Below are 27,589 nucleotides of genomic sequence, written 5' to 3' on the forward strand. Positions count from 1 at the left end.
AAGTAAGGCGTTTTTGGACGAAAAAAAACGACCATGTATAGTAAGGAATTTTTGGACGGAGTTTTTAGCCAAAAAAAAATGACCATGTATAGTTAGGCGTTTTTAGCCGAAAAAAAAACCGACCATGTGGTAAGGCATTTTTGGAAGAAATTTTTAGCCGAAAAAAACGACGATGTATAGTAAGGCCTTTTTAGCCAAAAAAAACGACCATGGGGCTTTTTGCACCAAATTTTGCACGAAAAACGCCTTACTATACTGTCGTTTTTTCGGGCTAAAAAACGCCTTACTATAATACTATGTCGTTTTTTTCGGGCTAAAAAACGTCTTACTATACTATGTCTTTTTTTCGGTCGAAAAACGCCTTACTATACTATGTTGTTTTTTCGGGCTAAAAAACGCCTTACTATACTATGTCGTTTTTTCGGGCGAAAAACGCCTTACTATACTATGTCGTTTTTTTTCGGGCGAAAAACGCCTTACTATACTATGTCGTTTTTTCGGGCTAAAAAACGCCTTACTATACTATGTCGTTTTTTCGGGCTAAAAACGCCTTACTATACTATGTCGTTTTTTTCGGGCTAAAAAACGCCTTACTATACTATGTTGTTTTTTTCGGGCTAAAAACAACTTACTATATATACTATGTTGTTTTTTCGGGCTAAAAACAACTTGCTATACTATGTCGTTTTTTCGGGCTAAAAACGCCTTACTATACAATGTCGTTTTTTTCAGAGGAAAAACGCCTTACTATACTATGACATTTTTTCGGGCTAAAAACGCCTTACTATACATTGTCGTTTTTTTCAGCCTAAAACGCCTTACTATACATGGTCGCTTTTTTCGGCTAACAAAATTTGTCCAAAAACGCCTTCCTATATATACATGGTTGTTTTTTTTTCGGCTAAAAACGCCTTTTATACATGGTCGTTTTTTTTCGGCTCGGCTAAAAACGACTTACTATACATGGTCGTTTTTTTCGGCTAAAAAGGCCTTACTATACAGTACATGGTAATTGTTTTCGTCTAAAAACGGCTTACTATATATACATGGTTGTTTTTTTCCGTCTAAAAACGCCTTACTATACATGGTTGTTTTTTTCGGCTAAAAACGGCTTACTATACTATGTCGTTTTTTTCAGAGGAAAAATGCCTTACTATACTATGACATTTTTTCGGGCTAAAAACGCCTTACTATCCTATGTCGTTTTTTTTCAGGCTAAAAAACGCCTTACTATACTATGTCGTTTTTTTCGGGCGAAAAACGCCTTGCTATACTGTCGTTTTTTCGGGCTAAAAAACGCCTTACTATCTATGTCATTTTTCCGGGCTAAAAACAACTTGCTATACTATGTCGTTTTTTCGGGCTAAAAACGCCTTACTATACAATGTCGTTTTTTTCAGAGGAAAAACGCCTTACTATACTATGACATTTTTTCGGGCTAAAAACGCCTTACTATACATGGTTGTTTTTTTCGGCTAAAAACGCCTTACTATAAATGGTCGTTTTTTTTCGGCTAAATATCCATCCATCCATCCATTTTCCGAACCGCTTGATCCTCACTAGGGTCGCGGGGGGTGCTGGAGCCTATCCCAGTCGTCTTCGGGCAGTAGGCGGGGGACACCCTGAATCAGTTGCCAGCCAATCGCAGGGCACACAGAGACGAACAACCATCCACGCCCACACTCACACCTAGGGACAATTTAGAGCGTCCAATCAACCTGCCATGCATGTTTTTTGGAATGTGGGAGGAAACCGGAGCACCCGGAGAAAACCCACGCAGGCCCGGGGAGAACATGCAAACTCCACACAGGGAGGCCGGAGCCGGAATCGAACCCGGTACCTCTGCACTGTGAAGCCGACGTGCTAACCACTGGACTACCGGGCCGCCTCGGCTAAATATTTCATCCAAAAACGCCTTACAATACATGGTTGTTTTTTTTTTTTTCGGCTAAATATTTCGTCCAAAACGCCTTACTATACATGGTGGGTTTTTTCGGCTAAAAACGCGTTACTATACATGGTCGTTTTTTTCGGCTAAAAATTTAGTCCAAAAATGCCATGGTCGTTTTTTTCGTCCAAAAAAGCCTTATTATACATGGTCGTTTTTTTCGGCTAAAAATTTCGTCCAAAAACGACTTACTATTCATGGTCGTTTTTTTCGGCTAAAAACACCCTACTACACATGGTTGTTTTTTTTTTGTCTAAAAACGCCTTACTATATATACATGGTCGGTTTTTTTCGGCTAAAAACGGCTCATCGTTCACTTCAAAGAGTACCGGCTCGTTCGCGACCGACACATCACTTGAGAAAATATAGGTGATTGAACAGTCGGAGGCGGCCCGGTGGTCCAGTGTTTAGTGCGTCGACCTCACAGTGCAGAGGTCGTGGGTTCGATCCCGGCTCCGTCCTCCCTGTGTGGAGTTTGCATGTTCTCCCCGGGCCTGCGTGGGTTTTCTCCGGGTACTCCGGTTTCCTCCCACATTCCAAAGACATGCATGGCAGTCTGATTGATCACTCAAAATTGTCCCTAGGTGTGAGTGTGAGCGCGGATGGTTGTTTGTCTCTGTGTGCCCTGCGATTGGCTGGCAACAGATTCAGGGATAGGCTCCAGCATCCCCCGCGACCCTAGTGAGGATACAAGCGGTTCGGAAAATGAATGAATGAATGAATGAAAAGTCAGAGGTGCTGCCAAAAAGAACCCTTTCTGCACTGAAATACAATGAAATTAATTTTGATTCTGTTTGCTGCAATACAAACTGGATACTTCATACTTGACCATAAAGTTAATTTAAAACTTAGTACCTCAATTCAAAAACAAAATGACGTTGAAAAAAAACATCGTTTTGTATTTGTAAGACTGAATATGAAAATAAACAGAATTTAATTTTCAGTGAGGATCAAATACAATTTTCCAAAAAGAAAAAAAAGTCAATCGTTTCAAATTCAGATTGTACAATTCAGATTCAGTTATTAAATATGATTCAGAGTAAAATATACAAATCCATCCATTATCCGAGCCACTGACCTTCAATTCACGTAATTCAAATTCAGTATAAACTATTTAAAAGTTATTCACGTTTAGTTTTTGGTGGCAAATATTCCGCCCCACAGCGTCACACCTAGTTTAGTTTTGATTGTAAAGTGTCCTAGAGTGTCTTGAAAGACGCTTATAAATGAAATGTATTATTATTATTATTATAAGAAATTTCAGGGGTTATTTTTACTGACCATTCATTGTTCATGACATGTACAAATGTTTGTTTTCCTAACACACTGTCCATTCTTGTTTTCTTACAGTTCTTACAGCCGCTGTGAGACCTAACAGCCTAACATCTTGGGCCTCAGACCAGGAAATTGATGTCACAATCAGAAGATGGCTACATCTGGCTCCTGATCAGGATGGTGACAGGAAGAAGAGCATGAGAAAAAAAAGAGGACATGGAGTGGGCAACAATTTGATGGACAGAAAAATACCGTTCAAGAGTAAGCTGCATCCCAATTTGGACTTTGTGTTCACTGTTAAATAAAGAAAAGTGCATTTTTCCAGTGTATGTAGAGTTATATGTGAGGTTCACAAATTATGACAATAAACATATTTTTATAACAGTCGTTTTTGAGACTTTTTTTTTTTAATGTGGGTCAAATATGGCTCATGAAAGATGCGGCTTAGTTGAGGTTGAATTCAGGCTGATATCAGGAACCTGTTCTGGCCCAGCGTCGGGCCGCAGTAGGGCCAGATATGGTTTTACAATGCGGCTCAGATCTAGGCCGAATGCGGCCCACATCATGGATGCCAGACGTGGGCCACTGCAGGACCATGGGCCTGGTATGTGGGCCGAGTGAACATGCCGTGTCTGCCCCAGAGCTGGGCCAGACCAATTTTGCTGACTGAGACGTTTCGATGGGACTGGTTGGATAGAAAGCTGACAGTGTCCCCAGTAGGAAACAGTAAAGAGGAACCATTGTGCTTGTGTCGGATTTCGTGAAAAAGCTCGATGTCGCCGGTAAAGCTCTGTGTACAGTGTGTGACGATGTCACTTTGACTACGGTTTGAATTCCCTATTTGGAGAGGCACCAGGACCTGCTATCCCACCGGTGAATTAAACACCAACAGATCTTGGATGTCTGCATTTGAGCAGATTCTTATATTCACAGGTAGACCACTACGTTTCACACGTTTATTTCTCCAAAAAAAAAAAAGAGTAAATGTTACAGTTTCACTTATTTACAGGGCTTGGAACAGAGAAATAAATAAGGCGATGATACTGAATATAGCAGATTGGTGTAAATGCTCTAAAATGTACAGCAGCTTTGGCGACCAAAGTTCATTCAAAAAAAAAAAAAAAAAAACCCTCAAACTATAGTATTAATAAATAAGGCTACGTGAAAAAATAAATAAGGTACTCTTCTGCTTAGCTAATCTCGACTAGCTTTTTACACAAAGTAGAACAAAGGACAGGGAATCTTTCACACTTCATTTTAAAGCACATGATCATGATTCAAAGAAATCCGAGTCACGAGAACGCCCCAATATAACCGAACGACCAATTTTGGCATCACAATCACATTTGTTTTGGACAAATAGGTTGGCATTGGTTTGAGTGAGGACTGAAAACGGAATTCTTTTTTCATCCGATTGGTGTAGCACATGGCCACCAGCTCAAACAATTTGTGTCTACTGGAGTGCTTTAATGAGGCCATCAAATCCCCGATTAGCGTGTTTATCCTCCTCCAAGAATCCTGCAGTTTCAAGGAAAAAAACAAAAAAACAAACAAAAAAAAAAAACAACTGAGTCGGAAAGTGCTGCATTTTTTCCCCCCCATAAAAACGCTTTACGCGCTCATGTTCAGTGACAAGCTGTTCTACGGAATACTAATGCCTCACCGAAAAGGAAAAAAAAAAGCTGAGAAAAGCCGAGTATCTTACACGTATGTATAGGAAATTTTAAACAATTGAAACATTAACATTCTCGCAATATTGTTTTTCTGACGAAAATATATTTTAGTCGGATTACATTATAATCAAATGGGCTTTTTTTCTCATCATAGAAAAGTTTTTTTTTTTTGTGGCTCTTGTATTACGGCCTAGTTTGAATTATTTTTGTTTTGCTCCGTCTCCCGCTACAATTACAATTATGCTACTGCGTGAGTAACAAATGTGTCCTTGGCAACTAGAGATGCTCTTCTTTTTCCTTTATACAAATCGGCATACCATCCAAATAATGCTCAACCTGTTTTTTTTTTTCTTTCCAGGCTTCCTTTCACGAACCTTATGTTGCCTCTTCACGTTTCCGAAACGTAAAAGAAAACAACCAAAAGTGACATCAATGACATGAATCAGGAGTGATTTGGACTGGGTTTTTTTGTTGTTTGTTAAGCAGTTACATTTAAACAGTTTATAAACAAACCTTTAAGGCTGTAGCATGAATGCTTTAAAAGGAGTCGTTGGCAACATTCAAAGACATTGGCTGAATCGTGGAGCAGTTTGTCAGAAACAAAACAACAAAAAAAATTTGTGGGCGCACGGGAGATGAAATTTTTTTACTTGCACTGTCTCATAATTTCGGAGCAAAAAGCCACCATTTAGGGGCAGTCTGGAGCCCTGAAACGTCATCAATTTTGTCTCCTCTTTCGCTTATAACATTCTTCTGAGATGGACATCACTCTCATTCAGCTTCCAGATAGGATGAAATATGAAAACCAGGCCGCTGCATAGTTCACCGTAAGTCGTGTGGAAAAACCGTTAGCTCACGTTTTTTCATGAAAGATTCCAGAGGGATTTCTTTGGGCTGATTTTTTTTCTTCTCTTTTTAAGATTTGAGCACATGGTGGGAATGTTTCAACCAGCATAAATTTGGCCCTAAGAAAATCTTTTTTAAAGTTGGACTAGAACAACATGAATACAGTACTGCTGCAATATACACAAACTAAACAAACCACACATTCTCTAACGCAGGATGTCTATAAAGCCTGCCGGACTGTTACAATTTGGTGGATCCAAATGGATTACCAGTTCTTTTGGCCTCCCTGCTAATTGTACTGACAACATCCATGAAGCACTGCTGGAAACCTCTTATCTTAACACCCCCCGCCCCCCACCCGGGAACTCCCCCCCCCCCCCCCTCCCCTTTGTACTAGGCCACAAGGAGGCGAAAACAGGTGACAAGAGTTACAACGTTCTAAGTTAGTCTGACTGAGAAGCCTCAGCGATTGTGCAGTAAAGCTGAGTGACTTGTGTGTCTTCTCCCAGCGGCTCACGTGAGTGACGTCTGTCCATGCCGGAGAAGGTTCACACACACAAGAAAGTTCACATGAAATTCTTGCTTTCACCAACGTGGGGTGTCCTCTTGTTTTCCAGTCACATAGAGTGAAGCGCGAGTAGCGGGTTGCATCCATGGTGTGTGCGTGTGTGTGTGTCTGTGTGTACGTGTACGCATAAGTCACCATAGATGACAGCAGTACGAGAGGGTGTGATGTGGCGGACAGTTCCGATCTGCTGAAGGCTGATGTTAACGCACCGTCCAGTTGTTCGCCAGCTTGGCTCTTGGGATGCTCATCTTGTCCGAACAAGGAGAACTCGTCTCGGGGGAGAAATGGATCCCGCAGTCGTTCCTCACGTTCTGAAACTTGTTCTCCTTGGAGGGCTCCATATACACCACCTGGTTCTTGTTCACATGCTTCAGGATCACAGTCTGGAGAGCAGAAGTGAAAATGGGCGGCCAACAAGCAAAGTGTGAAAATCCAACGTGACAAATTCATAATGAAGCACAAGTGGCCCTACACCGAGGCTAAAAGTCAACAAAAATGTCACTCCAGCATCGAGTTGCAAACCTAAAGTCTTACCTTCTTTGGAGCACTGTAGCAGGACATCTGCACCCACTTCTTTTTCTTGTTGATAAGCACAGCAACAATGAGGAAGATGATGATGGCCAGGAGGAGACCTGCCAGTATCCAGGCGGCTGACTGGTAGATGAGGGCCATCTGTGTTTGGTTGGGGTAATTTTCACCCAAAACTGGCTCATCTGTAAAACGTGGACAGGAACCGGCAACCTCATGTGAGACATTAATGCTGCATAATCATGTAATCAAGAGTGGGGCCTTCCAATGACAAAATCTGACAGTGTAGTACAAGGCAATGTGAAATTTGAAGATTTAAAAAAAATAAATAAAAATCATTGACTGTACGATTGTGTTGATTCGAGACAAATAAATAAATCAAGGTTGTCTTGATATTTAACAATAAAGTCGTGAGCCCTGTACCTCGAGCAAAAGCAATCCAAAAGGTGTTGTTTAAGATGTGGGTTACCTGTGTCTGCAACAATGGGCGGTTCAGTGACAGCGGCGTTCCCACCAGCCCGCCGCACACTTGTGGTGAGCCTTGTTTTGGGGGCGACGGTGGATAACAACACTGGCGCAGATGTCGTCATTTCTTCCCAAGACAGAAATAAAGGTTTGATTTTCAAAACGACGAGCGTAATGCAAAAGCCGTACAACCGTGTTATTGTTTCGACTCATGTGTTTGCGTGCAAAGCGAGGAACCGCTCTCAAGCCAAAGCATAAAAACAAAGGCCGCTCCAACGGCATATCGGGTCGAACAATGGGATCCTATGCTGAGCTTTTCCCCTGTAGGAAAAGCTGACGCGGAGCTTCCTGCGCCGCCACAGAGCGAGCGTTGCGGTCCGGGGACAGGAAACACGTGTGAATGCGCGGATGCTCGAGGAATGTTGTTGCTCGATTCGACAGTGTGTATGTCACATGGAACGCTGAAGCAGCGCCAGAATGGCGGGCTCTAACGAACTAACGCATATGGACCCACAGTCACTCCTTCTTTTTGGCAGGTACCGTTCTGGATTAGGACCCCCCCCCCCCCCCCCCCACCCCATCAACAGGCTGCGCCTTGTTCTACTTGTAGCTCTATTATGATCTTTATGTGTGGGGGTCTTGTACAAGCTACTTTTAGCTGTGCATTGAATAGCACGGCCACTAAGACCTTTGCTGCAAGCATGGCCGAAAAACTGAACAGAAACGCTAACGGACATTCCCAACCTCCATTTTTGTATTTGCATTGATTTATTCCCAACAGTCTCTTCTCTTCATTTCATAGCATTTCTCAGATTCCGTAACATGGATGATTTTTTTTCAATCAGATTTCAGCTTCTATGTGCTGCCACATCAATGGAATCTGGCCTCGGCCGATGTAACTTACTACTGTAATGGGACCGTCTCTTTAACCAATTAGGTTTCGTTTTGCCTCAGAGAGTCAGCCAGCTAGCCTACAATAATGTCAACAGCCAGCTAGCCTACAATAACGTCCACAGCTAGCTGGCCTACAATAACGTCAACAGCTAGCTAGCCTACAGTAACGTCAACATTTTTCTGTCCTCTGATTGGTTGGTCAGTGCAAGGACAAGCTTAACTTGGAATTCAATATTTAAAAAGTGTTTTCATGTTCATTAGATTACTCAAGATGACGTACGTTGCACAATTTCGTACGGTCGTACTACATTATAGTTTCTACTGTATAACTGTGGCGAGATGGTGTTATCAATTGGCACCCAACTAGATCTTAACTAATATTTTCATGTGACGAAAACAATTGGTAGGACTAAATTAACCCCCCCAAAAAACGTCTTTTTGGGGGTGTAAAAAGCAAAACTCACCAAGACAGTACGGGCAGCACTGGCCCTTGCGCAAGACGGGCACCCTGCAGTTGGCAGGTGGGCAACGCTGAGAGAAACACTGAATGGTGCCGTTGTTGCAGATGCAGCTGGTGCAAGCGTTGGTCTTCCAAGAGTCTCCTGCCAGTAGCACGTCACCATCGTTGGTGATGCAGTACTCCTGCTGGCTGGTGTTCACTGGCAGTAGCGGACTCTGTGTCTCCTCTGTGGATGCATGGAAACGCCATTCAAATAGGATAAGGGGGCTCCGTCGAAGTCGGTTTTTGGTTACCGTTTCGTCCCGATTATGTTGCCAACATGAGAATGTATTGGGATATATGAACATTAGAACTAAAACTGAGGAAGGCGAACTTCCAATTGATGGGGGAAAACATGCAAACTCCACACAGGAAGGCCGGAGCACTGCACCACTGCACTGTGAGGCGGACATGCTAACCAGTTAGCCCCTTAGCAGTATTTTAAAATAAATAAAAAAGGAAGACTAATAAATTAAGGGGTCAAGTCTAAGTCTGAATGGATGAATTAATTAAGCAAGCGTGCAAAGCCAAGACTAGAAGAATACATCAATTCAAGATGCTTCCCAAATGTTGAGTATAAACAAGGAATTTCAGCAGGCAGATGTTAATTCAGTCTGGGGCCTCATCCGCATATCTCATCCAATTCTCGAAGGGACCAAAAGTCTTGTCCTGACCCAAGCCTTGGCTCAACACTGCCCACCGTCCACATCCATCATATGGCTCTGTCAGCGAAATGTGCATTATTCCCACATTCCTGGCGACACAGCCCACATATATATCAAATGCCAAGCCTTTCGCAATCTGCTTTTTTGAAGACAGATGCACCGATAAGGCGAAACTGACATTCTCCAAGAGAGACTCACAGGCACAGTCATACATTGCCGGTTCGTAGGCTTCCTGCTTGAAAGCCGTTGCCACATCTTGTGACTGAGTGATTGAGACTTGAGCTGTAAATAAAGATCTACGTGTGGTTTTGGGTCAGTTTATACGTGGGACGTCGTTGACTCCTTTAGGAGCAGCACAGATCTGGCGAGACAAGTTGGAAAGAGATAGATGACAACAGCCACTTCTCCATGTGTCTTGGCGGCACCCAGCTCATGATGGCTGTAAACTCTAAATCTCTTTTTAATCCAAAATGTGTCTCTCTACTCCAGCTATTCCCAACCAGTGTGATGTGGCAAATTATCCAATTTCAGCTTCAATTTGTCTGTTTATTTTATCAGAAGGTTTTTCCGATCGGAGCTGTGACCGCAAGGTGGTCAATGCCTGTTGTGGCGGCAATCCCCAAACCCGTTGGTGTACACCGGCGGTAAGGGATGCCGACAACATGAAAGAGGAGTCCTATCGGACCTGTTTGGCCTGTGGGACTCTGGAGGCAGCTGACGGGTACCGGCTGGCCAAGCAGACCGCAGCCTCGGCGGAAACTATAGGACATGGGATGAGTCCGGCAAGGCTTCAAGGAAATTCTGGTCCACCGCCCGGCATCTCAGGAGGGGGAAGCAGTTTACCATTAACACTGTGTAGAGTGGAGATGTGGCACTGCTGACCATGACGTGGCACTTTGTGAGGCGATGGGGAGGATACTTGGAAGACCTCCTCAATTCCACCGATGCCTTACTTTTGACGAAGCAGAATCTGGGGAGTCTGAGCTGGGCTCTCCCATCTTTGGGGTTGAAGCCACCAAAGTGGTTAAAAAAGTTCCTCGGTGGCAAAGCCCCAGTGGAAGAGAGCCACCCGGAGTTCAGGGACAGTGCCGCAGGGTGTGTTCCAACCTCAGTGGGACCACGCTCCTCTTTTGGAGCCGTCTATTAAGGGGTGCTTGGGAGGAGGGTCTGTCGGGAGGTCAGATCTTGGATTCACAAGGGCAATGGAGTTTTTCTAATTATCGGTCAATCTTACGTTTCTACCCTCACCTAAGGTCACGAGTTGTGGGTGCTGACTGCAAGATACCGGATACATGCGGACCAAATGAAATTATTCCGCAGGGTGTCTGGGCTCTCCCTTAGAGGTAGAGGTGAGAAGCTTCGTCATCCCGGAAAGACTCCGAGTCGAGTTGCTGCTTTTCTACGTTCAGAGGAGCCAGAAAAGATGGCTTGGGCATCTGGTTAGGATGTCTCCTGAACGCCTGCCTCCCTGATGACGTGGACCGGTCATGCCCCATCGGTAAAAGGCTCAGGGGACGACTCCGAGCATGCTGGAGAGTCTGTATCTCCCGATTGGCCTGGGATTGCTTTGGTTAGAGTTGGAAGAAGTGTCTGCGGAGAGGCTGAAACTGCTGCCCCTCACGACTCAACCCCAGTCACGCGGTAGAGAATGAATAGATGGATGGATTTATCAGAACTTGCTTCATATCTTTGATCACGTACACTCTCTATACCAACAAAATAGCAGAAAAATGAAATGCTACCCTGCGAGATTGCAGAATGCATTTCATTAACTTTGTGACATTTTGGTTTGATGTTCGGCCACGAGGTTTTTTTGGGGAATAGAAAATATGTGGTTCTCTAAAGGTTAGGAAACACTGCTATCCTCAAGTCTTTTAACAACTTACCTAGACACACATGACAACAGGTGTCCTGGTTCTTGGTTGGTGTCTGGCACAGAGCCGGGGGACAAACTTCAGTGTCGCATAGGACACGCCCCTGTCTGCAGGTGCAACGTGTACACTCATCCAGGTCCCAGGTTTCCCCTTCCACGTAGAATTCCCCACCAGGGGCTCTGCACACCACCATGTCCATCCCCTCCGGCAGACCACTACCCGACTCGTCTAAAGTGTTGCGAGAGGAGAGAAATGGGGTCACATTCAAATGTGTTGAGAAGCATGAGTAACCAGGGATCCAGAAATCAGGAGCTCATAGCACTGGAAATTTTGTCCAAGGTTGTGTTTTGATTCCAGCTGACATCTGCAAAGAGTTGGAAAGCTGTCCACGGGATGCAAAGTGGCGTCTAGAAGAGTCGACAATCTTATTTGTTGCCAAAACAGGAAAGCAATTAACTTGAAGGAGAGTATCTTTTTGTGTTGTGCATTAACTAAGGATTATTCTAATAATAGATTAATCTGTATTTTGGCAATGGATGAATCCAATTTATGAAACCAAGAAAAGTGTAGATTTCCTTCCCTTTATTCAACATGACATGATGTGACCTTCACTGTGCAGAAACTGCACAAACATGAATTATGATTAGTTCCTGGTGTGGTCCATAACATATCAGAAAATTGACCAAAATGTTGATTTTTTTTTTCCTAAGTAAGTGTCAATGTTGGCAAATGTCGTTAAAATAAATAAATAAGACGAGTCCGCTTTTATGAATTTCATGAATGAAAGGATTTCATGAAGAGAAATCTGAGGATATTTACTATTGAGAGGACAATTATGACCATTTAAAATCCAACAAGGTCTCCATTACGCTTATTGGTTATGAGAAACAATTACCGATGACTTTGATAATCTATTAGGTGTCAACTGTTGCACATCTAATATTGTTAATGTTCAAATCTGGACTCCGGCCTTCCTGTGTGGCGTTTGCATTTGCTTCCAAACTATATACAAGGCATGTTCGGTGTATTGACGACCAAGTTATCCTTAAGTGCGAACGTGAGTGGTTGCCTGTGCCCTGCATTGGCTGGCAAACTGTCAAATCAGACAAAAGTCAGCTGGGATGGGCTCCAGCACACCCGTGACCCTAATGAGGTGCAAGCTGTGTAAAAAAAAAAAGGATGGGTAGTTGGGGTAATTTAGTCTCATACCCTCACACGTAGGACAACACTGGTCAGGCTTCATGACTGGATGAGAGCAGCTGGGCACAGGACAGGTTATGAGCACGCACATCTCTCTTCCGGAATGACAGTAGCAGTCACGGCAACCATCATGCCAGCTTTCGCCTTCCTCATAGCGGTTGCCATTCGAGGTAAAGCAAAAGCCGGGAACTGGGATGGGGGCGGTGGTGCTCGGGGAACGGGCAGTATCTGGACAAGAAAAAGATTCAAAACGGTCATTTTACTCTATGGTCAAAAGAGAAGTATCCTGTTATTGACTTGGAGCGCAAACCTTCCCAAAGCCACCAGTCGATGGATTTAACCCAGACTAGCTTTTAGTGCCAGTTGCAATCCACTTGGATCAGGAAGAGAGCCAAACTGAAACTTCGCAGTTCAAGCACAAGTTTAGATGTGCCCTCTCTTTCATTTCCATCCGTTTGTTTTTTTTTCATTTTTCATTTTTCAAGAAATAATTTCTCAACACTGAATATTTTGACAAACCACATAAAGACGTTCCCCAGCTCTCCAAGTTTGTATCCTCTGTTTGTTTACCCGAAAAGTCTTTGTTTGTAAAGAGCCAGTAGAGCCAGTTGCACCGACACTCGCACATCTTGAGGTTGAAATATTTATAACACAGCTAAAAAATAAATAAAAATAAACACTTCCTGTAAAATGGAGGATAAATCAGTCCTCTGGATTTTAACTCGGAGGTTGAGGGAATCTAATTAGACTTTCAACCATAGCTACTGGATAAAGCCAAATACCAACCAAAAGCCCGAAAAGGCAAACATTTAAGTCTCCGCAGAGGAGCAGCCAAAGGTCACAGGAAATCAAAAGTACAGCTTTGTAGAAGAAACTCACACATATATTTTCACCATGTTTCCATCCTTTTACTTTTATACTGACTCACAGTGATGGAATTGTGCGCGTGAACAAGACGTGCTAACAATTTGACTGGATATTTATTATCCTGGAACCCTAATGAAAACCCATTTTCAGACCGCTGGCCTGGGCTATTTGCGTCACGAAAAGCTGGGCTGGCTCGCAAACTCATTTTGCTGAATGCAACACTCTTATACCAAGCACAGAAACTGACGGTAGTTCATACGATTGCAGGTGAAGTGCAAATATAAACAAGGACACGACTGGGCATTGCCAGGCATGTAAAATTTATACAATGGGGCGATAATACGCTACACTTAATATATGTGATTATTAAACTCTCCAACAGAGCATTGTGCCACTTTAATGCCTAATGACAGCTACCAGGGACCACAAAGCTCCAACAAGCTGCGCAATTACTAATACAGCGGTACCTCTACTTACGAAATTAATTGGTTCTGGCAGAAATTTCTTAACTAGAAAATTTGCAAGTAGAGACGCGTTTTCCCTTTAAATGACCTAATCCGTTCCAAGCCCAGCCAAAATTCAGACATAAATGTTTGCATTTTATCGTCGAATCCTTGACAATGCATTTACAGTAAAATCAGGTATTGTTCCTTGACTTGAGCAGGGGCAATACATTCCATTTTGCATTCTGTCCTTAAGTTTGAGGTACCTTTGCACATGCAGATCGAGCAGCCCTTCTTGTTCTTCCTGTAGCCATCGCTGCAGTGCTTGTCGCAGGTGAAGGGGGGGCACCTGACACAGCGGCACATCTCACAGCCGTGCTTGTTGCGTCTGAGGGGTCACACACACACACACACACACACGCGCACACACGCACGCGCGCGCACGCACACACACACACACAAGCCATAAAACACTAACACATGGATAAGTTTGAATGCCGTTGTGTTGTGTGGCACATAGCGAAGACCAGATGCCGGGCTCTGGTAGAACTGACATCTGGACCTGCTTTTCTTCATTTCTGTAATGGCTGCCTTTGAAGGAGGCCAAATAAAAAGACCAACATGAGAGATCCTTGTGGTTTGCACATCATACAAACCCAAGACCTAGTCGAAAATCCAATTCAGATGCTTTCAATTTAACCTGTTGCATCATTATTGCTCCTTAGGCCCCTGGCACTCTTCGTTAGAAAAGCGGCCCATAAGAAGCAATGAAGCCAATTGGATTGGGATTGTCGAGAGAAACGGTCAAAGATGGGCTTTCTTGTCAAATTGAGGTGGATTTTTTGATTAACTGAAATCAGAAATAAGTATGGATCCAAATCTTATGGCATGATGGAATTGGGCGCGCGGAGCAAAAATACCCCAACTCGGATCTAAATATCCTCCTATTAAAACATGGACGAGCTGCAAGTTGATAAATTGGCAAAGAAAAGGACTCAAAGTCGAATCAACACTCACGCTGACCGATTGAGTGTATGAGACTGGTGTGATTTATCGTCGACATTCTGACATTTTGCGTTATAATTACGTTTGCGATTGTGAGTCATCAGGGACATATTCGAACTGTTCTTCTGTAACTTTAAACAAAACAAGACTCACCGCAAAACCTTGAAGAGGCTCCAGAAGAGTTGAAATTGTGCTAAAAAGGTACCAATTCAACATTGAGTAATTAAATGTTCTCCTGTTTCACGTACAACGCCTTGTCGTTATGTACCGTTAAATTGCGGTGTGATGTTTGACTTAAACTATTCCAAAGGGAGATCCACTGTGGATTTGTGTCAACCTGCACGTGGACTGAGGATAATGGACTAAAGCTGCTTTACAAAAAAACAAAACAAAAAAAAAAACCACAACATGAGACAGTTGCTCATGAAAGATGGACTGCGAACTCACTGCTGCTGATGTTCCAACTCATCCTTTTACCTCTCAGGCGCCAAGTGCAGATATGAATCAGGCCCTTCTTTGACCACAGTTCCAACGTGGGCGTTTTTGGCAGATCAAAACCATCCCAATGTGTATTATATTACACAATACGCTTTTTATCCTCGTGTATTTTTGATTGCGGTGTTGCAAGAGATTGACAATTTGCAAAATTGGGCGATTTTCAAGGAAATGCGACAGTTTCCACATATTTCATCCACTCGGACGGGTTGAAGACGAGAGTTGGCGGGAGAGATGAGAGGCCTTGGATGGATGGACAAACCAATGGCAGAAATAGATTGCTTCGCTGGCATTTAAAAATGTTTAATTTTTTTTTTTTTTTTTTTTTAACCAAGATAAGAATTCCTCTTTTAACTTCAGCAGTTTACACATAAGCTGTGGTTTGCGGGTGGGGGCAGCTATGTAAATGTTGATGCACTTGGGAGACCTTAACGCCTTGTAAGACTGCACCAACCTCAGGTTTCCCTGCTTGAATGAGGTGCTTTGTGTCACAACAAAGCGTCACACATTACGGACACGGCTAAAAAAGGCCGTATCACACTCGAATACAGCACAAGAATTCATCAGCTTATATTTAGCGTTTGATGATACCAATCTTGGCTGTGAACCGGTTCAGGGTGTCCCGAAGACAGCTGGGATAGACTCCAGCACCCCCCGTGACCCTAGTGAGGATAAAGCGGTTCGGAAAATGAATGAATGAATAATACCAATCTCACACTGCACCTCTGTCCCCGTATTTTGGATGATTTTTTTTTCTCCTCCAGGAATTGCAGTTGCACAGTCCATAGATCAGTGTGGAGAATAATTATCCGACCGCGTCGCTCTCTTTCTATATTCCTGTTTGTAGCCTGTACCCAACTGTAGAAATAGACACTCATTGACATAGTATAATTTCCCGCAGCGACCTTGATGATCTCTGACGGCATGCAGGCTAAGTGCCCTGGTTGGGAAGCGCCAGTATGTTATTTATTTCGTCGCCTTGTATTTGTCACGTGTAAATGTAATCGGTAGTGTCCGACTGAGTGATGTTGAGGACTATTTCCGACGCGCAGCAGGATTTCTAGTACTGGCTGCTTTTATTCGTCTCAATCAGAAAGCCTGACGAAAATAGCAGCAAACAATGTCCTCGTGTCAGTTTATGATACGGCGTGCCCCTGCATAGTATTAAAATGCTTAAAATTGCCCCCCACCCGCTGGAAAAATGCTTACCTCTCCATGGACATCAAGAGAAAAAGGGGAGAGGAAATGACAACAACAGTTGACCTTTCTGAACAAGTCAAAAACAAATGTGTGTGTGCGCGTGCGCATGTACTCACACAAATCCATAGAGGCAGGTCTTGGCGCAGGTCAAAGGTCGGCACCTGGGCACAGGGACGCTGCACTCGCACACCTCGCAGCCAAAGACGTCCCTCTCGTATCCCATGGGGCATTGCAGGGAACAATATTTTCCCAGGTCGGGGCAGGAGTCATCTGAAAGAGTTGAAGCGAAGGTCAGCTGATGACAGGCACAAGTCGTCCATCAGAAGCGCAGGCAGCAGTGACTACGGGGCGGCTCGCAGGCTACATTCTTGGGGACAGAGTTCGTCGCCATGGACACGGACAAGTTGGGATGGATATGAACTTGTATACACAGCTGTCAAAGCCGCAGGTCTCAATTTCCCGTTGACAAAACTAATGCAAGAACATTGTCAGAACCGGCGTGCAAATATGCATCTATATGACAACAAGTGAGTGCAAAATAAGGTTTCGACAAGACTGTCAAGCATTGCTTATTCTGTGCAAGGGTAACTTCAAAAAAGGGTTTCATTGGTTCCGTATCCGAACCCGTAATCCATGTCGGCATCCTGAAAATGTTTTTTAATTAATGAAGCAAAATTGCATTGTATTGCATAAATGGGAAGTTCTCCATTGTTAAGGTTTTTCTTATCTTATAAATACATAAAAAAAATTGCTGAAGATCAAGAAAGTCTCATTACTTTACGTACTGTTGCATTAATGTATTGGAAGAATGTCACACGTGGAAGTTAAGCGTGAGGACATTCTTGATTGGCGCATAGTTGATGACAGCATGTCAACAAGATCTTATTATGACAAATTAATCATTTTGGAAATGCAAATGTGAATGAAAATTGCAGTCTATTTTAAAGCCCGTTTTCACATGTTCACAATTTCAGGCCGCAAAAGGCCACTTTATCTTAATGTAACTGCCTTAATCGGTTATTACTATCCTGTAAATGGACATGTTTGAGAAATTCCATGACACTCTTAACCAATTTCGTCCACCGTAAGCGACGAAAAGCAAACTTACTATTAAGACACTGGCAGAGCAGACATCCATTGACGTCTTGATAGAAGCCATAAGGACAGTCGTTCTCGGAAAGGGTGCAGTTTTCCAGAGGAGGGCACAGCATGGGGCTGACCGTTTCATAGGAAGGTTCTGGAGAAAGAAAATCGAGATGGATGGGAGACCACATCGAACCTACAGTGGTACCTCTACTTACAAAATTAATTGGTTCTGGAAGAAATTTCTTAACTTGAGAATTTTGTAAGTAGAGAAGCTTTTTCCATGTAAACGCCCTAATTCGTTCCAAGCCCCCGAAAAATTCATACATAAATGTTTCCGAAAGCATAAAAATGCATCAAAATATGGAACAAATACATGTTACCGTACACTTAGATTATTGCACACTAAATGAGAGTTGCGCATAATGTAAAAAAAAAAAAAGATTAAAGAATAAAAATGATGGTCATTTAACCTTTAACTGCGTCCTCATTGTTTTTTGCCCTCTTTAGTTCATGTTCTCTCACAGAAGTGGATTTTGCCGTTTTGTAAAGAACTGATCCAAGGACGTTTGCATTTGTCGGCTTTTAGCAATCCTTCGAAAATGTCCAAGGGAAATATCAGCAAAGTCAGCGATCGCCGGACTGGTGAACACTTTTTCTGGGTGTTTCACATTTAGGGAACGCCTCATGGCCTGAGGGGCGAATGACGAGGACGCTGCATAGACACATATCTATCTATTTATCTATCGACCTCTTAGCCAATGGGATGCCAGCATGATGCTCGGTAGCAGCCAATGGAAAAGCAACTATAAGTATGTTGCGTTCTGGAAACTCTGAGTTGCAGAGTAGTAGTAGTAGGAGCCCATCCTGTATTTTTGCCTTTCGTATCTTGAATTTTTTTTCGGAACAAGAGGCAATATTTTCCTGTTCAGACGTTTCGTAACTGGAAAATTTCGTATGTAGAGGTACCACTGGAAAAAGAAACAATATATTTCCGGGCTTCCATGAGTTGCATTAGTGCTGCCATAGCATGTAGTGGGCTTTTTTTAATTGATTTTTTTTTATTACCCACTTTAAATCTCTACCTCTTCAGACTCCTCTCATTTTCAAGAAAAAGAGTAATTGCGGATAAATCTAGACTGGAGGGCCACAGTAAAATACACGTCGCTGTTGTGATGAGAGCGAAGAGACAAAAGCACACAAAGTTCACGTGCTGTGAACGTCCTGTAAAACGCTCAAGTGGGAGGAACAGTGCAATGAACTGTAACTAATTATGCGCGCGCGCGTGCACACACACACACACACACACAAATAAAGGAGGGATCCACGTCAGCTCTGCAGCACTCCTGTTTTTAAAGTGCTTTATGATGTGCCTCGCACACAGGTGGGTCTAATTTTGGCGGGCAAGAGTAATAAAAGGGACACAAAGAGCCCCACAGCTTGAAGAATGCTCTGTGGCCTCCGCTTTAATGAGCCCATGCCGACATTGCCTCTGAAGTCAAACTGCAGGGTTAACGGGAGCCTGCAACACATGCTCACTTCATAAAGTCTTTGAACCGTATCGACGCTGGGTTCGAGAACGATAACAACACGTGTCACGCGCTGCTCCGTATACCTTCGCAGAAGGGGCAGCACTCGCCGGGGATCTTGACGGGATTCTGGCAGCTTTGCTTGCAGGCCATGGCCGTGCAGTGCGGCTCGCCATCCACACACTGGCAGAAGGTGCAGTCGTCCTCTTTCCACTGCTCCTCGTGGGCTCGCAGCTTGTTGTTCACCCAGCAGCTGGCCTTTGTGCTGTCTACTGAGAGGAGCTCCACATCTGGGAAGAAAGCGAGGGGAGACGCAGGGGAGCGAAGAAAATGAAGGGGGAAAAAAAACCTCATTCAGATATATGTGGTCGTTTGCTTTGGCGACCTCGGAGCGAGGTTAAAAAGCAATGCCTCGGTCCGATGTATGTTGTGTGCCCCTACTGTAAGTAGCAGCCGGGAATATGATACTCCAAGGGGGGAGCTAATAAGATGAGGAAACTGGCCAGACACCAAAAGCTATGAAGACGACGCTGTTGGATTTGGATGACTTCGGTTCCTGACTTATGAATGGATTTAACTTGAATGAGGGCTTGGAATGTGGCCGTTTCATCATGCGGCCCCGAGATCCTTTCAACTTGGTGGGGGTAATCGTCGTTAATGCTTGGCTATGCTGAAAGCCGGGATGGCCAAGGTCCCTCATGATTTGACGACAAAGCAAAAAAAGAAGCGGCGGCGTATCGTCCAAAAGGTCTGGATCGGCAAGTTATGGGACAACATGAGACCTTTTTTCTCCTGTGGTGCAGAATATTCTTGGGCCATTTGATTTCATTCATTCGAAGGCTTTTTGTGACACAACTTGTTCACACAACCAAAAAGGTTACAACCGTTAAGCTCTCTCACGACATATCGATTGCTTTCCAGGTCTCTCCGTTTCTTCAAACGGATGGTCATTCCACTTTTAGCGCTGTGGTGCAACAGTAACTCTGGTATGTTAATTTCCCTAGTTGGCAACTTTCTCCCACGGGGCACAGTCCAGTGCAGGGCGACCTGCTCCAGCTGGAGTTGCTGAATGAGGTGTGAAACAAACTTAACAGTAGAAGTTATGTCAGTAAAATGATATATTTTTTGTTTTACACAGCTCACACTACTAATTAAATAACTCTATGCCCTTGCTACCGTTTGCAAGGTCATCACGGGTACAAAGTGACTCTTCAAGTCAGGAAATGTATCTATGAAGAAATGTGATGACGGAATTTCACTTGTCGTGGCTGATTGTGAATTTGACAATTGTACTTTATTCCTTAAGAGCCAATGGACCATATGCACAGCAAAACATGAAGCATTTCTGGCGGAAAGGTCAAGTGGCGTAACAGTTTCCGCCATGAACATATTTCAAGGTAGTGGGACGCAATCTGATGGAAAAATAACCTCCCATACTAGCACGATTTTTAAAGACGAGGTCGCCGATGCCCAGCGATTCAACTCGGACTCGCATTGTAACTACAAAGAAGAAAGGAAGTTAATCGTCGCAGAGTTTCACCATGACAGCGAATTCAACAGTCGGAGTTCGAATTAGCTTTGCAGCCGCTCCACTCACAAAGCTGTCATCATTCCAGCAGACAGCAGGTGAACTTTGATGTTGTCATTGTTAAGCACGATACGTTTATACCAGATGACCGGATGTTAACACGCCACCTTACTGCAAACTAAGTGTTGTGAGCATTGAGTCCATTAAAGTTGACTTCAAAAACCCCGTTATGCTCAACTTGCATCGGAGTCCAGTGACTCGGTGACTACATTGCTCAAACCAGGAGAGCAACACCTACTGAACTGACAGACTTTAGGGTTTAGGATTGTTTGGCCTTGGTAGAGGCCAACGCTATGCTGTGTTCCATTCTAGATGACATCATTTGATATTTCATTCAAGACTGAACTTCCTCGAGGCGGTTATGATTTAAAATTTTGTGTATTCTATTTTAAAAAAACAACAACAACAACAAAAACTACCTATGCAGACAGGACAGCATTCGCCTTCAGGAATGTAGAAGTTCTCACAGTCGAGCTCAGCGCACTCCGCCTTGGAACAGAAGGAGATTCCTCTCCGGCACTGGCACAGCCAGCAAGGGTCCATTCGGTACACTTCACCATCGGAGAACTCCTTTCCGTTGTGCACACACTTAGGGGACACTGAAAAGAGGAAACAAAAAAAAAAATTAATTACGCTTAAAAGGTCCCTAAGCCGACAGCCAGGCAGTACTGGAGTTTGTCTTTTCATCCCCATTTAATTTTCTTACCAAGCGCAGTGCACAAAAAAATGACTGTCCTCTGTTAGCATTCATCGAAAGCAACCGGCACTGAGGGACACAATGATGGCTGAGGCTAACCATGTGGGTTGGCATGGTGTGTGTTGGACAATAAAGCAAAGGCGACGGGGAGAACTTTCCTAGGGATCTGTTAAGCAGCGAAAGAGTGTCGGACGCTCGCTGTACAGAGTAAAAGAAAACAGAAGTGGTTCTGAGGTTTTGGCAGAAAGCCGCCTTGTGTGCTAGTGGCCAGGTGGAGTCAATCAGCCCTCTTTTGTACAATTTAACATTTCTTTGTGACACATGAATCTCATGCCCCGGAAAATGATCAGTTAAGACCTCTCAATCAAGTTGGTAGTGATGAAAAGTCGGGTGACTCATCATTGTGTGAACCGAATTCAACACACAACCACCAGCATCAGATACGGATGATGGGATAAAAGACCATTTGCAGTCACAGAGGCTTTGCCGAACGACCTGAATTGAACAGAAGTTAACTCTACTGCGGCGGTCCCCAACCTATTTTTGCCCCACGGACCGGTTTATTTTCAGGGACCGGCCTTTTAGATGTGGTGGATAAATATAACAAAATAATATGATATGACCTGCATGAAAACGGTGGTATTTTCTAAACATAATAATAATAAACACGAATCATGACAGGAAGAACGTCCGATCTGGTCGCAACAATCTGGTCGCTATGGTAATGTTTAAACGTGCCTTCAAAATAAGACATGTCGCAAATACAAAGTGCATGAAAAATACGACTCACCCTCGCCGCTTATTATGCAGAGTGGGCTTGGTGCGTGAGAATCACCCGTTCAGATAAATACGTCTTTTAAGTTGGACTTCTGATACTGTCTATTAAATGTAGCCTTCTTTTTCTTGAAAGTTGAAGGCTCCTCTCTTCTGTCTCCTGGCTGAGACCTTTCCTCTTCCCAAAGAGATTTGTTTTTTTACTCATTTTGCGAGCTCTGAGATTTCATTTTAGCGGTAACCTATCACGTGACCGCGTCAAGAGTCACATAATGTAAACGGATGTAACAGAGGATCCGGTAATTTTTCAAAATAAAACATCTTTCAGAGTCCGAAATCAAAAAAACGGAAGTAATGTAAGTTATTTATTCTTTCTGTGCAGCCCGGTACCAAATGACCCACAGACCGGGGGCTGGGGACCGCTGCTCAACTGCTTAGCGGAGCTTTAAAGCCTAAATAACTGACCTGTACCCCTCAACACATTTTGGCACCCTCTAAATAGATCCCACGATCCTCTTTTGGAATCGTTGGTGGGTTGTCAATCTGCTTTGACCATATTCACAGGGCTGAGAGTTCACACCCTCGCACTACAAAAAAAAAAAAAAAAGCTAAATGAGTTTTAACATTGGCAGTCAGAGTGAAAATCCCCAAGATAATGTACAGTAATGTTACGATCGTGGTTCTGCGTGTTTCTTGCAGACCCTCAAGCTGAGCTCCATGAGAGCAATCAATCAGTGCGCTGCACTCAGCCTTCTTGCCCAGCGCAGACGTAAAGTTTCGGAAAACGAGTGTTGTCCTGAACATCTACACCCAAAGCTGAGCACATGGGATGCGGAAGACGTCCCCGACCTAATTGTCAGTCCTCAGCAGGCCTATCGCAAACAAACGGAATCATTGTTAACTTCTGTTCTCTTTTCCAGTTAATCGCAACATGCACTCCTTTCCCAGCCAACAATGGCGCAACTCTGAAAACAGGTGGAACATGTTGTCACTGCAGCCCGCGGACCTGGACAACCCCCCCCCCCCCCCGCCCAAGTGGGACGAACCCAGAGCCAAATGGGCAATGGAAACCTGGGAGTCATCCCAACAGTGGATACAATGTGCCAATGAAAGCATGTTGTGTTTAATTGTAGTCTCTGACATAGCCTTGGTCCTCAGGTTTCTTGCCAGTCCTTGAGGACCTTTTGTTGACCTTTTCAACGTTATTTACAGGAAAACGCCCTTTTTGATTTTGCATCGCTTGGGTTGACTGAGGCTGTAATAAAGGTGGCAATAGAGGAAAAATTATGGCTATTATTTCGATAGATCTCAACAGGGATGACCGATGACAGCGAGTCTTGGTGCCCGTCCTCGTCAATGTCCCGGGTCTATTGAACTTTGCGTCACCAAGCGCAGGCACGCGTGGCTAACAGACAGTAGGGGCCGCACAAAAGACATCAAGCCTTACACCCAAAGAGCAGCAGACACTTGTTATCAAAACACTGATCCCATGGCCCCCGCGGCTGCCATTCAGCCCCCGACAGCCTGCCGGACTCGATTACCCTCCCGACTGGCAGAATGAAGCACATAAAAAGCATTCCCATCAATGAACTGTTGAACCTTTTCCCTCTGGACGTGTGACCAGACAAGAACCCTTTGACACTGCACTTCTGTTGAACAAATTCATAGCCTAAGCACTTTCCTGGTCACTGGGTTTGTTAAGTCCATTAATTCCAGGACATGGCATCCATTTATACATGTGGAAGCGCCAGAATGGGAATTTGTTCTGTTGGTAAAACAGCGAATATTTGTTGAGAGCGCAGAGTAAACAGAGCACTCGCACGGGTCCCCTCCCAGCCTCATTGGCTCTCTTGGGGCCTGAAACATGAAGCAGGATTTGGAACTTCAATCCGAGTTTCCAGCAGTGTTGTGATGCTGGGCCGCTAAAAGCCTTTCAAAAAAAAAAAAAAAAAAAAAAAAAAAAACATAAGGGGAAAGCTGCACAAACAGCAGAAAGGTCTCCGAGGAAGTTACCCAAGACACTCATTGTATTTCCTGGATGAGCATTATATGAAAACTGTTAATGGACTGCAGGGGGAGTTTCTTGACTCATTCGTCTTTGTCAGGTCTGTTTAGTTGACTAAAAGACGGATTACAGAACTTTTAGTTGAGAGCTTGACATCATCAAGAGCTGTTTTGCATGATTTGTATTTATTCTCCACATGCCCCGAAATCGTATTCTTGCTCTTGTGTATACTTTGCTGAATAATTTGAACAAATCATTGGCTCACTTACACCAGCTTCAGTCAAAGGTTTTCCTTGCGTGCCATTAGTCTAAAAGGTAACTTTCCAATCAGTTATTGGACAATTGACGTTGGATTGTCATTTACGTGAATGTGTGTAGCTACAGTATACAGTGAAACTCTTCTACAACGACACCTACATGGGCGAAAATACCCCCTAGTGTGAAAAAAATCTTCATGCATTAACACCATTCCCACTCTCCTGCCCCCCATACAACGAAAAAACACCCTGTTGTGTTATACGAAATCTTTTTCTCTGCTCTTGCCTCGCGATGAGAATCACTACAATGAAGTTTAATCCAACAGCGACCTCTACTGCTTCGTTCGGAAACGGCAACGGCAACCATCACAGTGGTTTACACATGCGTCGTAGTCCAGGAAGTATTTGTTATTGTTAGTTTCAGACGCAGCAAGAACGTTGCATTGCTAAAATGGCTAAAAAACGGACCTTTGGATGTCAGCCAGCTAAGACAAGAAGAGCTCTGACACTGGAAGAGAGGGTAAAAGTGATTAAAATGAACGACGGAGGAAGCAAAATAAAATACATTATCCAAGAAATTGATGTAACTGCAAGTGAATGCTGATCGTAAATTTCGCAATTTCTTTCCCTTTTTTTTCTTTCTACACTGACTATATGAAGTATCAAATAAGTGTATGCTCATACTTATGTACTATTGGAATAAAAAAAAGAGTACACATACGTTTGTGTGTGTGTGTGTGTGTGTGTGTGTGTGTGTGTTAGAACTGAGATCAAATTTGCTACAGTGAAAAAAACCCTGTTGTGAAAATTTTCTTGCTGCAAACATGATTTCATTGTAGAGGAGTTTCACTGTATAATCGTGTGGGTCACAGTTGCCAGAATTCCTTCCAGTCCTGTCATATACTGTTACTGTTTTTTTAAAAACTTATTTTACTTCAGTAATTCCAATGTAGATGGGTGAGAATAAACTTCTATCTACTGTAATCAGCAGCTATTTGTCCTTTTGGTCAGCAGGGGGTGAGAAGGTTCACGAGAGAATAATTGTCCACAAGAAGGAGATGAATCTCTCACCTCCTCTGGGCATAACCACAATCCCCCAGCGGGAGAGCAGTCAGAACGGTTTGTGTAAAGTGCAGTTGGATGGAATCACCTTTCTGGCACTCAAAGACATCACAGCAGTCTCCAGACTGACCACTGGCCTTGCTGAGTGGCACAGCACGCTGCCCACTTGGGCAGTTGGGCCGGCGGCAGGCCCCAAAGTCGCAGGTGCACTGGGGTGAAATGGAGGGGCAGCAACCAGCAGGAGGTGTGTAGCTCTTGGTCAAGACGGAGCCTTTTGGGCATGACGACGCCTGGAGGGCAGGACAGGTAACGCTAGCGCACCTGAGTTCATCTGTAACGGACAGACATCAAGACACAGGAGGGTATAAGCGTGCATGATTTATACGCAGGAAATATACATTAGAATTAGCAGAATTTATTCTGCATCCAAACGAAGAAACTGGTAAAGGATCCTACACACACAATTACAAGATTTAACAGAGCAAACAACATTTAAATAATTTCGCCAAAAATACTTGTCCCTTTTCTCAAGAAAAATCCAGATTCATAGATCACTGTAGACAGGATGTTGGAGACTAATGAATGAACGTCCAACCGGATAAACCCACTTTGATCAAATGGTGAAAATAGGAACGCAAGAGCCTCTTGTATAAATAATGGCTAGCTCACACCTCACACTCAGTCAAGTGACTCAACAAAGACGCTACACTCCAATTACGGCTAAAAACTCAAGTTCGCAACGCCATCCAACACAAACCCAACACACAGTCATTAGATCCACACTTCACTCTGTGACAGCTTTACGGCATCCTGTCAGGGAAACCAGTGCGCTACTTTCGACGTGACAAGGGCAGGCCCGCGCAGACCTCGTCAAAGGGGTCTGGGATCCAGACCCAGCATGACTGAACGGGATGGTAACCCAAGCAGCTCCTCAACAGAGCTTTTCTTCTTCTCCCTACTCCGCTTCACTTGGCATGCGTTGGTCTATACATTCACCAGAGCCAACATAATAGCTCTGATACCCCTTGTTAAGCGGGGAGGTGGGTGCAGGGCCACTGCAAATCTGGGCAAAGGGGCTGAAAGGGTGTATTTTGGAGGCTGTTCAGGAAAAAGAAAAAGTGGAAGGCCTCTGCACCAACATTGTTCGAGAACAGAATCTACCGTAGCAAGATTGGATTACCCCAACCAAATGGGACATTACATCTATTCTGGTCCTCAGTGCTGCGGTAATGTAAACAACACTGGCCAACGAAATAGGGCAACAGAATGGGATGGTGAGAAAACTTCCAGCCTAGAACCCTTATGACTTGGAACCTAGAAGCATTGATCCCACAATCTATTCCCCCAATCATCCATCCGGAAGGTGCTGGAGCCTATCCCAGCCGTCTTCGGGTAGTAGGTGGGGGACACCCTGAACCGGTTGCCAGCCAATCGCAGGGCACACACAGACCAACAACCATCCACACTCACACTAAGGGACAATTTTGAGTGTTCAATCAGCCTGCCATGCATGTTTTTGAATGTGGGAGGAAACCGGAGTACCCAGAGAAAACCCACGCAGGCACGGGGAGCACACGCAAACTCATCATTCCAACCTTAAATGAAGCCATGTCGACTTCTGTATTTAGACTGGTGTGTGTGTGGGGTGGGGGGCACTGAAAGATGAAGATTGGAAAAACACTTGTTGGGGGGGGGGCGTAATTTATCTTTACTGTACCATTTATTCAGGGAGCTTGGGAAAATCGAGGACTGCCACAAAGCTCTCACTGAAAAGAGTCATAGAAACTCAGGGAAAAGCTCTGTATGCAATAATTTTTCACCTTATTCCTACAGCGGAGTTAAATTCATGTCATTGAACACTGACTGACTACAACAAAGTCTGCCACACATCATTCCAGACTGGTTTTGCATATGAAAACCTCATGTGGCACTAAGTCATTGAAAACGCTCTGGAATGATCCCGTTCTGCACTGAAAAAAAAAGAAAAAAAACCCCAACTTTCGATGTATTGTATGTCTCCTAGAGAATGTTGATTACTCTTTCACGCTGATAATAGCTGGGGTTAGAGTGCACTGGGAAAGGCAGCTGTCAGACACGCTATTGTTATTCAAATGAACGGAATAAATAGAGTTCATTTGCAAAAGCTTCC

General features: G+C 43.9%; 1 protein-coding gene across 2 annotated transcripts in view; it reads right to left on the reverse strand.

Moving 5' to 3' along the window:
* Window positions 1–2,903: 2,903 nt before the first annotated feature.
* The window catches only part of LOC147196315 (cysteine-rich motor neuron 1 protein), a 34,681-nt gene continuing 9,995 nt past the window's right edge, over window positions 2,904–27,589 (reverse strand). Inside the window, exons 4-16 of one of the 2 annotated variants that reach the window (XM_086127599.1) lie at window positions 25,529–25,771; window positions 21,065–21,244; window positions 19,144–19,347; window positions 17,554–17,682; window positions 16,562–16,715; window positions 14,012–14,133; window positions 12,445–12,663; window positions 11,248–11,463; window positions 8,662–8,883; window positions 7,308–7,430; window positions 6,845–7,023; window positions 6,520–6,693; window positions 2,904–3,391 (exon numbers count right to left, since the gene is read on the reverse strand). In XM_086127599.1, coding sequence (XP_085983725.1) covers window positions 3,368–3,391; window positions 6,520–6,693; window positions 6,845–7,023; window positions 7,308–7,430; window positions 8,662–8,883; window positions 11,248–11,463; window positions 12,445–12,663; window positions 14,012–14,133; window positions 16,562–16,715; window positions 17,554–17,682; window positions 19,144–19,347; window positions 21,065–21,244; window positions 25,529–25,771 — 2,189 coding nt within the window. In that variant the 3' untranslated portion in view covers window positions 2,904–3,367. Of the gene's footprint in view, window positions 3,392–6,131; window positions 6,694–6,844; window positions 7,024–7,307; window positions 7,431–8,661; window positions 8,884–11,247; window positions 11,464–12,444; window positions 12,664–14,011; window positions 14,134–16,561; window positions 16,716–17,553; window positions 17,683–19,143; window positions 19,348–21,064; window positions 21,245–25,528; window positions 25,772–27,589 lie in introns of those variants that run through there. The other variant, XM_086127600.1, reaches the window with a different exon arrangement.

The sequence above is a fragment of the Hippocampus guttulatus genome, chromosome 13, assembly GCF_054856545.1.
Source record: "Hippocampus guttulatus isolate MCC_2025c chromosome 13, RoL_Hgut_1.0, whole genome shotgun sequence".
NCBI classification, from domain to species: Eukaryota; Metazoa; Chordata; class Actinopteri; order Syngnathiformes; family Syngnathidae; genus Hippocampus; species Hippocampus guttulatus.